General features: G+C 40.8%; 1 protein-coding gene across 1 annotated transcript in view; it reads right to left on the bottom strand.

Moving 5' to 3' along the window:
- Positions 1-8,407: 8,407 nt before the first annotated feature.
- The window catches only part of EBF2 (EBF transcription factor 2), a 222,376-nt gene continuing 217,240 nt past the window's right edge, over positions 8,408-13,543 (bottom strand). Inside the window, exon 16 of the mRNA XM_027549951.1 lies at positions 8,408-11,393. Coding sequence (XP_027405752.1) covers positions 11,362-11,393 — 32 coding nt within the window. The 3' untranslated portion in view covers positions 8,408-11,361. The remainder of the gene's footprint in view (positions 11,394-13,543) is intronic.

A 13,543-nucleotide genomic window follows, 5' to 3' on the forward strand; every position in this document is an offset into this window, starting at 1 on the left:
AGACATGCCTGAGCAACTAACCCTTCCATCCCTATTTTCCTAGATCTACAAGGGAAAAGAAACAATGTGAAACCAAAATGGCTCAGATGTCCTTCATGTTGATAAAAATTGTCACTAAAGGGAACACAGGGTAATTTGTAGATTTCAGTTAAATAAAGTTTTGACCTCTTTCCATTTGTTTCTCATCACATGAGCTATTAGATTATCTATAATACTGCTCTCCAGAAATGCCTGCCAACTGCACAGAACTGACTGCAGCATGGCAGGCAGACATATCTTTCTCCAAAGACGCCCACATTGATTTTCAAATGACAGGAACACATCTATTAGGACTCACACTGTAAGTAGATCCACTTGAAGGAGCAGCCAACTCATGTATTGTGATGTAAATGGTGCTGTACCACACCCAGCATTTTCGTCTTCTAAGTGTTTCACAAACACTGACTAATTAATAATCCTTCTTTTGGGGCTGCCAGGGAGGAGTTGTAGGGAAGGGGTGATGGTGGGTTTCTAGATAAACACATGTTAATTTTTACTGGAAATGGCAACCCACTCCAGTATTCTTGCCTGGGAAATTCCATGGACAGAGGAGCCTAGTGGGCTACAGTCCATGGGGTCACAAGAACCGACATGACTTAGCGACTACCACTGCCAAGCAAAAAGAAGTGAAAATGTTTAGAGCTGACAGTTCTATATTCATTATTTTATTTAAACTTCAGCCTTGGCAGGAAAAGAATCTGGTGTAAAAGTCTTCTTATCACTATTTTTACAGAGGGAGAAGATAAAACTCCTTAAGATAATTTTCTGATAGTTATACAGTTATAGTAAGGGCTGGAGATGGAATTTGAACTCAGGTCTGCTCATTTCCAGCACTCCCACTCTTTCTGTTTCTCCACAGTGTCTAGAATGGACTTTTAGCATTGTCACTGTATTAGTTATTATCATTACTATCGCTGACACCAAGTGTTATTAATCTTTGATGACTTTAACATTTCAGATTTATGTAGTCACAGTCTTTGAGGCACTTGGAGCTCTATGCAACTCTTTTGCTCTTGCTCGGTGCAGAAATGGTAAATATTTATTTGGATTTGATATTGGAAGTCACTCTGGTCTCATTCCTGTCTTACAAGCAATTTTTCATGGGTTCAGACTCTTGGACTTGAGAAAATCTGGAATAGAAAACAATGCTTTCTTTGTCCTCAGAAGTCACATCCATGACACACCAGATGTTCTGGTCTATGATAAAAAATTCTTCTTAACTTTTAATGGGAGAAAACATAGACCAGTGATTGGGCCACACATCCTTGACTTTCTTTTTTATTGTTAATATTGATTAAAGAGAACCGGGACTGTGGCTTCTCTTGGGTGTACCACTCCCAGGGACGCAAAGTGCTGGAGGACTATTTCCTGGGCATAGGGCCTGTTGTCCTACCCTAATTTTTACCGTTGGCTCAAATGGTATCCATGGCCAAACAATGGTCTCATTGCTGTTCACTCTTTTATCTCCAAAACAGACCAGAAGGAACCTTGTGCTCTGACTGCTTCCCTTGTTAGCTCCTGTCTGAGAAGCAGCTGGAACCATGTAAGAGGAAGATGTTAACTGATTCCAAGGCAGGACTAGGTACCACAGTTTTGCTCTTTCAAAGATGATGAACCAGGGAGTGCTGAGTTTCCATGTGAATTCCATCCTTGTGCAGGCAAGTGGGAGAGCTGGGATGCAAACCTGAGTCTGTAAAGCCCATGGTGAAACTGTTGTTTTTAAGTCACATGTACACATTTTACATATTAATTTAAGTGTTAATTTTCTTACTGAGTGCTGCTTGCTTAGGACTAAGTACTGTTTTAAATGAGGTATAGAGTAATAAACAGACCAAAACCAGAAAATTACCATTTATGGAGCTTAAACATCCTTTAATGTACATATATGTTTTCTTTTAATCATAATAACAATGACACACACACACATATATATATATGTTGATATAAATCCTTAGCTGTGTATGTCCTTAGTTGTATAACCTTGAATAAATTGCTGCATTGAGTCTTAGCCTTCTCAAATGCAAGACAAGGACAAAAGCAACTCTCTCTCTATATATATATGTATGTGTATAATATACATATGATACCCGTATGTATATATATGTATGTATACACATACACATAAAGATGTATAGTTGTTTTAGGTTTGCATTTGAGAAGAGTAAGTCTTAATGTAGTGATTTGTTCAAGTTTGCATAGTTGAAGATGGTAGAATTTGAATCAGGATCTCTGAATTCTAGCCATTTCCATTTTATCGTACTACCTTTTATGCATATAATTTATAAAAATAGAATTTTTCTGTTTAAAGTGGGATCAGCTTTAGAGTAACCCAAAGCATGATGGCATGACAGATTATGTGCCATTTTATCATATTTCCAAGAGTTAGGTCCCTTTTTGTATTTTATTCACTGTAACAAATTTCAGCTGGACAACCACTTTCCGTAGTAGTTTGCGGAATTACCTGTACCTTATTATTGTGTTTGGCAGAGTCTAACAGGAAAAGTGAAGAATGTAGCCAATGAGCTGGTGCCCCAAGAGCTTGTTATCAAGGGTAATCTACAAGGTCCAAGGTAGAAGGGTGGTAGAATGAAAGAGTTTATAGCCCTGTGCAGCAATCCCTTTATTTGTGAATTACCAAAATGCAGAGGATATGAAGATATCAAATGAAAATGCTGTCATAAGACCTTTCCCATTAATTCCCACCCAAAAGAAAATAAGGAAATGAGAGCAAGAAGCATGAATTTCACCTTCAGTGAATTTAGGAAAATTGGTTACCCCAAAACACAATTAATGAGGAAGGAAGGCAGCGGCAGTAAAAGTCAAACAGAGATGTGGGTAGAGACTGAGAAAGGATGTTTCAGATGCTAATGTCAGACAAAGCTGTTGAGATAAATGTTACTGTCCTGAGAGTCAAAACCAACAGTCTCCTGTTGAAACAATTGGAACAAACATAGAGTCTGATTGTAGACATATCTCTGGATTGTATTTGACAAAGACAGGAAGCACAGTAGGCAACACTGATGAGGGAATTACCCAGACAAACCGGATGTGTCAGAAGCAGCCACTTAGGGCTTCCCTGGTGGCTCAGTGGTGAAGAATCTACCTGCCAGTGCAGGAGACACAGGTTCTATCCCTGATCTGGGAAGATCCCGCATGCTGAGGAGCAACTAAGCCCAGGTGCCACAATTGTTGAGCCTGTGCACTAGAGCCCAGGAAGCACAACTGTTAAGCCTACATGACACAGCTACTGAAGCCCATGTGCCCTAGAGCCCGTGCTCTACAACAAGAGAAGCCAGCACAATGAGAAGCCCATGCACCACAATGAAGAGTAGTCCCTGCTTGTGGCGACTACAGAAAGCCCACACAGGAGACCCGGCACAGCCAAAAGTAAATATATATAATTATTTTTAAAAAAAAGAAGCATCCAGTTGGTGAGGAAGGGTAGTATGCACTGTGAGCAATTGTACAAACACTGCTTTATTTTGCCCACAAGAAGAAGTAAAGCCTAAAAGAAGTCTTCCTTCCCCCACCACCACTATTGTGTACAAGCACACGCACATTTTTGAAATAAGAATTCCTGTTGGCCTAGAGCATTGTCCTAGTCACCCTGCTCTCAAACTTCTGGCAAATAGCTGATTCAGGAAAAACTCACCTCAATCAAAGATGAGTATTCTCAGGTATCTAAATATGATTTACACATAGACCATGAGGGGGGTAAAAGAGTAAAAACTGATAGGTAAAGACACTTACCTGAAAAATCAGTTTTCATAGAGCAGATGGTATTTCTGATCAAGTTCTCTGTCATAATAATAATAATAAAATAATTTCTATATAAAACAATAGCTCAAAACAGAGATGCAACTGCTCAAAAAAAAAAAAAGTAACACAATACAAAGCAAAGATATAAGCTGGCACAGTTTATGAAAATTATATTAAAGAGAAAAATAAAATCATCTGAGAAATTAAGGCCACATGAGAAGGAATACAGAGGACAAGAGTGAGAAAAGCAAGCACATATACGCTCTAAGTGTCAAGAGAGGCTGGAGAGAATGGGCTAGAAATGAATGAGAGACACTGAGGTCTAGCATATACATAATTGGCGTCTCTAGCAACAATAGCCCTAATGAAGGAACAGAGAATATATCCAATGTTCTAATTAAAGGAAAGCTTCCAGAAATAAAAGAACATTTCAATCTACACGTTGAGAGGGAATGCTACATCCCAGGAGAAAATGAATTACACAGAACAATCAATAGCAAGACATATCCCAGTAAAGGTACTACACTTCAGTACCTTTTATTTATTTTTTTTAAGCATTTTTATTATGTTTTTATTAAAGCAATGTAATTAACATTATTATTATTTTTAGGCATACTCTTTACCTCTTGTCATGATTATGTTCAGTTCAGTCGCTCAGTCACGTCCAACTCCTTCCGACCCCGTGAACCTTTTAGAAAGACTCCTTTGGGCAGGCAGGCAAAAATGCCAAATAATTTATAGAGGGATCACGTGCCAGTCTACTTCTCTTTTCCAGGCATAATTATTGTGCCCCTTTGACTCTCAAAAGTGTCCTGACTTGGAAAACAAATTATGGGATTGCCCTGGGCAATAAAAAAAAAAAGAGAGAATGAGTAAAGGAGCCATGCTTCAGATATCATCACAGAGACATTCAACAGTAGAAGACACTTTTTATAAACTCATATGAAGTCCTCAAAGAAAGAGAATTTAACTCAGGAAATTTTTATACCTAACTAAACAGCCATTCTAAAGGAGATCAGCCCTGGGTGTTCTTTGGAAGGAAAGATGCTAAAGCTGAAACTCCAGTACTTTGGTCACCTCATGCAAAGAGTTGACTCATTGGAAAAGACTCTGATGCTGGGAGGGATTGGGGACAGGAGGAAAAGGGGATGACAGAGGATGAGATGGCTGGATGGCATCACCGACTCGATGGAGGTGAGTTGGAGTGAACTCCGGGAGTTGGTGATGGACAGGGAGGCCTGGTGTGCTGCAATTCATGGGGTCGCAAAGAGTCGGACACGACTGAGCGACTGAACTGAACTGAACTGAAACAGCCAGTCTGGCTCAGATGGTAAAAAATCCACCTGCAGTATGGGAGACCTGGGTTCAATCCCTGGGTTGGGAAGATTCTCCAGAGGAGGGCACAGCAACCCACTCCAGTATTCTTGCCTGGAGAATCCCCATGGACAGGGAAGCCTGGTGTTCTGCAGTCCATGGGGTCACAAAGAGTTGAACATGACTGAGCGACTGAGTACAAACAGCTAGTCAAATAAAAACAGAGCAACCATTTCTTTTTTGGACATGCATAAACCAATTAGTATAATTCTTTCAAGTCCTTCCCGAATAAACTGTAGAAAGCAATCTTCAGCTAACCAAGAAAGAAAAGGTGAAACTGTAACAGATGTGCCCAAACTTAAAATCATATCTTTCTGTTCTGTGCAATATGTTTCTTTTTCCCTACTTCAGCTAATGTTATCACAAAACTCAGTAGTCTAACTAGCAAATTGGGAGTTATCCTAGTCACCCTAGTCCCCTCATTCTCGCATCGAATCAATCATTAAGTCATATCAAACTGCAAAGCTTTCTTTCAAATCTCTCCACTACTTTCCATCTCTATTGCCAAGCGTTAGTTCAAGTATGACTCACTCTCATCTGGATTATTGCCATATTCTCCTAGGTTGCAAGGGTAATTTTAAAACATTTATTAATTGGCATGGCACAGACAGAAGCTACAAGGGCTTCGCTGGTGGCTCAGCTGGTAAAGAATCTGCCTGCAATGTGGGAGACTTGTGTTCGATCCCTGGGTTGGGAAGATCCTCTGGAGAAGGGAACAGCTACCCACTCTAGTATTCTGGCCTGGAGTACTCCATGGACTGTATAGTCCATGGGGTCGCAAAGAGTCAACACAACTGAGCAATTTTCACTCAGTCGCTCATGGCACAGACATTGACCAACCAAAAGGATACGAGTCACAGTGATGGTCCAGCACACTGGTCCTTGTCAGCTGTCTTTTACCCCTTGCTTAATTGGTCTCCTTGCCTCCAACCATCCACTTGCTCCAATCCATCATCTACATTGCAGTTATGATGATTTTCTACAGCATCAAGTGGATCATGTCAATTCCTTGACTCAAGTTCTTTTAATAGTTTTCCATTACATACCTTGTAGTCCTATGGATGAAGACTAAACTCTCTGATATGATGAAGTTCTTTTGGAACCTGATCCCCACCTGGTTCTTTAAGTTTCAAATCTTATCCCCGTCTCACATTCAGTGCCCTCAGCCATGCTGAACCTATAAGCTCTTTGAGATTCATGTGTGCAGTCAACAAGTCGAGTGGACTATCTGGAATAGCAATGAGATGTACGTTCCTCTAAAAGGCCCTGATTCTAGTTCTGGAATGACATCTGAGCATCAGCAGAATCTACAGTGTTCCAGGGCCAAGGGGCAAAATGACTTACTCAACAGGACACAGGCAAGGGATCTCTCATTCCTCACTTCCCTCTCATTTGGAGTTTCCTATGCTTATTAAGTAGCCAGTCACTTTATATTATAGACACATTTCATCACTTTTTTGGATTAGTTGACTGACAGTCCCTAAGGAGTGAATTCTCAAAGTGATGCTGTTTCCTATCATTTGTGACACATCAGCCACCTGTCCCACACACCAAAGCAGGACCGCCTCTAGGGGTCTGAATTCTGTCTCTCATTTGCTGATTTAACAAGTATTCATTGGGCATCTCAAATGCTGGGTATTTGTTGGGCATCTCAGACATGGCTGAATGTTCCACATCCAGGATTGAGACAGATATGGGCTCTGTTATGAGCCTTCAGTCTAAAGTGGCCCACAAATGACCACAAATTACAACGACACAGAGTCCAGCTAAAGAGACTAGATGGGAAATACCCATGATCAGAGATTAGCAAAGAACTCCCTGAGGAGATGCTACTTAAACTATGACCTGAGGGCTGAGAAGGCACCTGGCAAAGAGGCACAATGGTGAAGAATCTGCCTGCCAATGCAGGAGACATAAGAGACGCAGGTTTGATCCCTGGGTAGGGAAGATCCCGTGGAGAAGGAAATGGCAACCTGCTTTAGTATTCTTGCATGGGAAATTATATGGACAAAGGAGCCTGGTAGGCTGCAGTCCATGGGATCGCAAAGACTTGGACACAACTGAGCAACTGAGCATACACACACACACACACACACAAGCACAGTCTAGGCAGAGAGCTAGTCTTTGAGGAGAAAAGCAAAAGCACAGTCGCTTTCTTTGAATAATGCTTAGAAACAGCGTCTCACCCGGGACTTCCCTGGCGGTCCAGTGGTTAAGGCTTTGCCTTCCAATGCAGTGGTTGTGGGTTAGATCCCGCATCAGGGAGCTAAGACTCCACGTGCTTCATGGCCAAAAGCTAAAACATAAGCACTATTGTAACAAATTAATTAAAGACCTTAATAAATGGTCTGCATTTGAAAAGAATCTTTAAAAAAACAACAAAAAAAATAGCATCTTATTCACTTATGCAAGGAACACAGTTTCTATGGTTTGCAGATCTCTAATCCTTGTGGAAAGAAATCAAACCATCCTATTATGAGTAGGCTTGTGAATAGTTTGGCAGAAAAACCACATTCAGAATCCCATTCTCCTAAATGTGCTATGTCAATTTCCCTTTACTCATCTTTGTCCCTGACAGCCTTCCCCTCTGCAGTGCCCACTGACAACCCCTTCTGCAACATTTCTACCATCCTTTGAAGGACCATCCAGCTCTATCCCCGCCATGGGAACTTCTCTGACCACTCCACCTCTCTGTGATCACTGTTTTCTCTGGGCTCTATTAGTGCTTCTGTCTTCTTAGACAAGCTATTTTCCATGAATTATTTCCTCCTAGAGGCATTAGACTTGCTCTCTTCCTGTGATCTAAAACTAAACATCATGTCTCTGTCCAGCCTCCAGTTCTTCACCCTGTACCTGATGGATCAGCTACAACATTTGTTCAGTTTTGCAGTTTCGAATCTAAATAGACTACTCACCTACCCTAAGAATTCTGTATAACCAAAGTCCAACATTAGAAGTAGGATCATTTGGGTTTTTATGAAAGGATTTGATTAAATGGATACATAAATATATACAGAAAAATACTTGAGTCATATGTATTCTCTCCTCCAAGTCAGCACCACAGAACACTTACCAAGTAAGCAAAAGCTGTAGTAAAATTTCCCAACAAGAGTTCAGGGACTAGCAGCCATGAGAAAATCCCCAAACTTAAGTATAAATTCTGCCCCCCTCCCAAAGAAAGAATAAACCCCAAACTTGATTTTTTCCCACTTAAAAAAAAGAGACAAGTTCCAAATTATTTTTACAGTACAAAAATTTTATTTTTTGTTAGGATAATTTAAAGTTTAAAACTGAAGTAGACATATTCATTTTACAAACAAGATATTCTTTCATAAGTAAGACCATTAAAAACAGTAAACAAAAAAGCTGTCTTTACAAAAAGCTCTGTGCATAGCAACTTTATACTGTATATAACTGACAAAGCAGAAATGATCAAATGAAACTATACAGTTTGAAAATGAGACTTTACTGTACAAAAGTTAGAGAAGGGGATGGTTTTTAAACCATGCATATTGGAATGTGCAAAGAAAAACTGGGGAAGAATACGATGCTGTAACAAAAAAAAAAGAGAGAGAGAGAGAGATAAATAATGCAGTAAAGTGTCCCTTTAAATGAAAAATCTTAACACAGCTCCTTTTACAAAGATAGGATAGAATTTGTAGTTACCTATAGAAATACTTATTTCAAGTGGCACAAAAATAACCTGGAACCAGAATGATTTAACAGCAATGACTAAAGAGGACAGAGTAGCTTTGTTTTTAATTTATTAGTACACTAAACATTATCCTTACACACATTTGTACACTTAAATAGATCTGTCGCTGCTGAGGTTCTAGCTGAATGGTCAAAGATGTCTGGTATTTAGTTACACACATTTTTCGGTGTAAAGCTACCGAGAAATTCTACAATCATTTTGAAGACAGTACTGCACTCATCTTCATGCAAGAGCAAAATTCACAGATTCTAAAAGCAATGCTACTTAAAAAAACATTTCCTTATGTTGGATTGGCTGGAATCCAGGTCTAAACATGCTTGATTTCATTCTGCCTTCACTTTTGGAGGGTGGTGTGTGTCATCCACACTCTTCCTCTTCCATCACATTTTTCACTGGGGAACGTTCTCTTGTGTGTTTCCCTGTTTTGTTTTTTTTTGGGTTTTTTGGTGCTTTAGGCCCTGACTGTGAGGGACAGTCAGCAGGATTACAAGCATGCCAAGTTTCCAAACTTGGATTATCATGTGCGTAGAAATAATATTTGGATCATATTGGGTAGTTCTGGAATAAAGGCAGATAAGACCATTGAGGGTTGAATAGATGTGGGCAAATGGAAGGGAGGGAGAATTTATGACGTCATCTAAACTTGGCTCAATGCACTGAAGATGTTTGTCCAAGAGAGTTGCATCAATTTCTAATTGGAATCCTAACCTGATACCCCAAACTGAAGTCTGTGTATAGCCTGTACTGTGGTATCACTTAGTCAACAAGGAGAACCCTGGCCTGGAAAAAAATGACATCCTTATTGGCCATTGAGATAAATCTGGATATATCTCCAAGACCACACAGACTTTCAAGACTTAGCCCCATCTTAGCAGCTCCTTCAAGGTTTCTCCCGCTAAGACCTAGTCCCAGAACTTATGAGAGTCCGTCACAGGCCTAGGGAAATATGCTATTTGGAACACGGCTGCCCCTACCCTCTGACTTTGCTAAGAATCTAGGTTTCCATTTCTTCAACTATCAGAGGAAAGAGGGCTTATAACCTGCCTCTTCCTCATCCTATCACATTCTTGCCTGGAAACTGTGTCAAGCAGGATACAGAGTTTTTTTCAGGTGAGTTTAATGCCATGAAAGGGGAAATCTGCAGTGATAAGGAAAGATGTGGACATCCTAATATTGATAAGGAGGAGTCTGAGAGACAGAGTCAACTTCTTCAAACCTGCTTCTGAAGTTCTACGGGGCTTACATCTCTATGCTGAAGCAGGCCACCAAAGAGGAGGGAACGTGGGGCTCTGAACAGGAAGATTCCACAGGGGCCAGTTGGTTGGGGAAGTCACGTGACTTTGGCTGTCTTTAAAGTGAGCCCTGCCTTTTCCTGGGGGTCGCAAGGCCAGGGGTGCACTGAGACAGGGGAATTCTCTGCACTTCTCAGGGGAGAAGGTCGGGAGCTAATGTGAATTCTTAAAAATTATATATTCACAAAGAGTGAATACCAAAAGGGACATGGAGGCTATTAGAAAGCGGACGGAGCTGGGAATGGATGGACGGGTTTGAGTATTTGTGTAAGTGCAAGGACGTGCATCTTTGTCTCTGCACCGGGTTGTTCTACATAAGGTACATATTAGTACCTAGGTACTAATATGTGGGTCAATAAAATGATGGAAAAAGAGGGGGATGCAGGGCAGGGGATAAGAGTCTAGTAAGTAACTGCAGTAATAATCACACACCTTTTAAACTTGTTACTACCTGTTTGCATCACTTCCATTTTACATCAGGAAGAGAAATTCCTCTCTCTTCCAAAAAGGTCTGAATTTCTACCTCTACTTACAATAAGTTACACATTTATTTATTTAAATAATTGTAAAACATTTAAAAATTTTTCCCTTTTTTTGTTTTTTTTTGTTTGTTTGTTTGTTTTTTAAGGAGATTAAACTATAAGCAAACACACATACAAGCACATTTCATCATTCGATTCAGGTTTCGTTTTAACAAAGTCTTTCATGCTGGTACCCTGTTTTGTTCAATTTTTTTTTTTCTGCATAAACTAAATTGGTATCTGAAAGGCTTCATAGAAAATAGAAACTTTCAACTTTTTTTTTTCCTACAAAGAAAAACAAATAGTATCCAAAATATTAAGCATGAATTGTTTGCCAATTTTTTTTCTTAAATATTTTACAAACATAGGAAGGTGGTTCTCATAATGTTCGTAACAAAGAATTGCATTTCTGCTCTTAGCACTGACTACGTCAATGACATCTTTTGTCCTTGTTCCCAAGAGGGTCAGTTTGTGTAGCTACCATCAGAGCTACATGAGAAACAGGAGACCAGGTTAAGAGGTGGCTCCTTGCAAAGCCAGATCAGTCCATCATGTTCACCCGGGGGCACAGCTCTCCCCAGAGAGCTCCTAGCACTTTCTTTGTTATCGGTCCATCAGAGTAAGTAGTTTTGTGCTATAAGAAAGCTGTTCTTCCTCTTCTTTACATCGGGGGCACGACAAGTCCAGTCATGGCTGTAAGGAAAGAGTGGACACAAGCATGAGGCTTAGAGACTCTTTACATTAAAGTCTAGAACCCAGAGAGAGGAGTAGGGGATGGGATGGACAGTCTCGAACAATCCAGGGTGATGGTACCTTCAGCTGATATGGGAACCCACTGTCCTCAGGTCCCAGGTGGTGCAGTGGTAAAGAACCTGCCTGCCAATGCAGGAGATGCAAGAGACTCAGTTCGATCCCTGGGTCAAGAAGAGCCCCTGGAGAAGTAAATGGCAACCCACTCCAGTATTCTTGCCTGGTGGGCTGTGGTCCAAGAGGTCACAAAGAGTCAGGGACACAAGTGAAGTGCCTGAGTACCGCACTGGTTTAGCAGACAATGCGTGAGAGGCACTGAAGCCTTAATCACTGAATGTAACATAAAGCTTGCTGCCTTACTGAATCACTGAACCTAACACAAAGCTTGCTGAAATTTTGCTTCAGAGGCTAAGAATCATGTTGCATTTCATATTAATGGGTTGTATACTTGACATATAAACATGTACTAAATTGTAATATGGATATATGTGTAAAATAGTTTTCATTATTAGACTAAAATAATTTCTAGATTACACAGTTTCAAATCACTTAGCTGGAAGAGGAAAATAAATTCCAGGTGCCAAGCCTATTGAGTTACTTACAAGGCATCATTTATAATAAATCAGAGCTGAAATTTGATGAGTTTTCTAACTGGTTCATCTTCCTTTGGGGTGCACCACTATCTGGGCTTCCCTCATAGTTCAGTTGGTAAAGAATCTGCCTGCAATGCAGGAGACCCCGGTTCTATTCCCGGGTTGGAAAGATCCACTGGAGAAGGGAAAGGCTACCCACTCCAGTACTCTGGCCTGGAGAATTCCATGGACTGTATAGTCCATGGGGTCGCAAAGAGTCAGACACACAACTGAGCAACTTTCATATCTGTGATGGCCATTCACTAAGGGATGCTGATTCACTGGAACAGAAGGGCTAACTTAATTTAGCCCTAATTTAGGAGTCACCCCAATCTCTACTCTTCACCCCCAGTCCAAGTGCAGTGTCCAGGGCCCTAGTCCATCTATCCATCCTAGTCCCTAGTGCAGTATCCGTCTGGTCAAGTGGAAAATGCTTGCCTGGGTGGTATCAGGTTCAAGGTGTCCCCTTGATATGAGAAGTAAAGCAGCGTCAGCACAATGTAGAAAAATCACACACCAAAATGCAACCCCCCCCAAAAAAAAAAAATGCATCCCTCTGGCCTTGGCTTTCAGGGGGTGAACCTACCAAACTTGCACATTCTTAGAACCTGGCAGAGTAGTTTCCTTGTGTCCAAATGTCACACTGTATCTAGAATTTGATCCTTTGAGGTTTATTGTCAAAGCCTCATCTAGAGGGCTTATCAAACATCACAGAAGTGTTTGGCCAAATGGTGCTCACTAGGCTTATAAGCAAATGGCCAAATTTCTTCCTGCTTCTTCCAACATCTCTCTCCACCCACTTCCTTCCTTCCTTCTTCTTTCCTACCCCCTCCCCTCCTTGCTCCTCCTCCCTCTATCTCTACCCCTTCTCTCTATGCCAGCTCGTCTTCTCAGACAAGATTGTCAGCCGTCTATTTCCCTGCCCATACAGCCTTTATTGAATGTTTGTGAGATCCGGATTAAGGTCTTACACAGCTAGCAAAGCCTTAATTATTTTTGCCTGTATTACTATATATTGAATCGATGTAACTTTTCAATAAAGGCAGTTCAATTCTGGACACTCCCCGATGATTTGGAGATATAGGAACTCTGGTAATTATCCCAGAGTGTAGGAGGGTTTTGGTTTTTTTTATTATTCTTTTTTTTTTTTTTCCTCCTGGAGGGAGCTGGAAAATGAATCTGGCACATAGCGCATAATATTATCTTGACAATCTATACTCATCAACTGTGAATGCCTGATAAATGAGGTGGAAGGTGGGTGAAATGAATAGGGCACATTGAGCTCCCCGGCAGTAGGTCCGGGGCTCACGTTTTCAACTTTAACTTGTCTATTACACTTCAGCCTCATCAGCCCCTTCCTTTTCCTGCATCCTCAAGAGAGTTATCTAAAGGGCTTATTAAAAGGGCAGAGCCTCTCTGAGAACAAGATCCACTGCATGTCTGGAGAAAAATATATTTCAC

This window comes from Bos indicus x Bos taurus, chromosome 8, assembly GCF_003369695.1.
Source record: "Bos indicus x Bos taurus breed Angus x Brahman F1 hybrid chromosome 8, Bos_hybrid_MaternalHap_v2.0, whole genome shotgun sequence".
Classification (NCBI taxonomy): domain Eukaryota; kingdom Metazoa; phylum Chordata; class Mammalia; order Artiodactyla; family Bovidae; genus Bos; species Bos indicus x Bos taurus.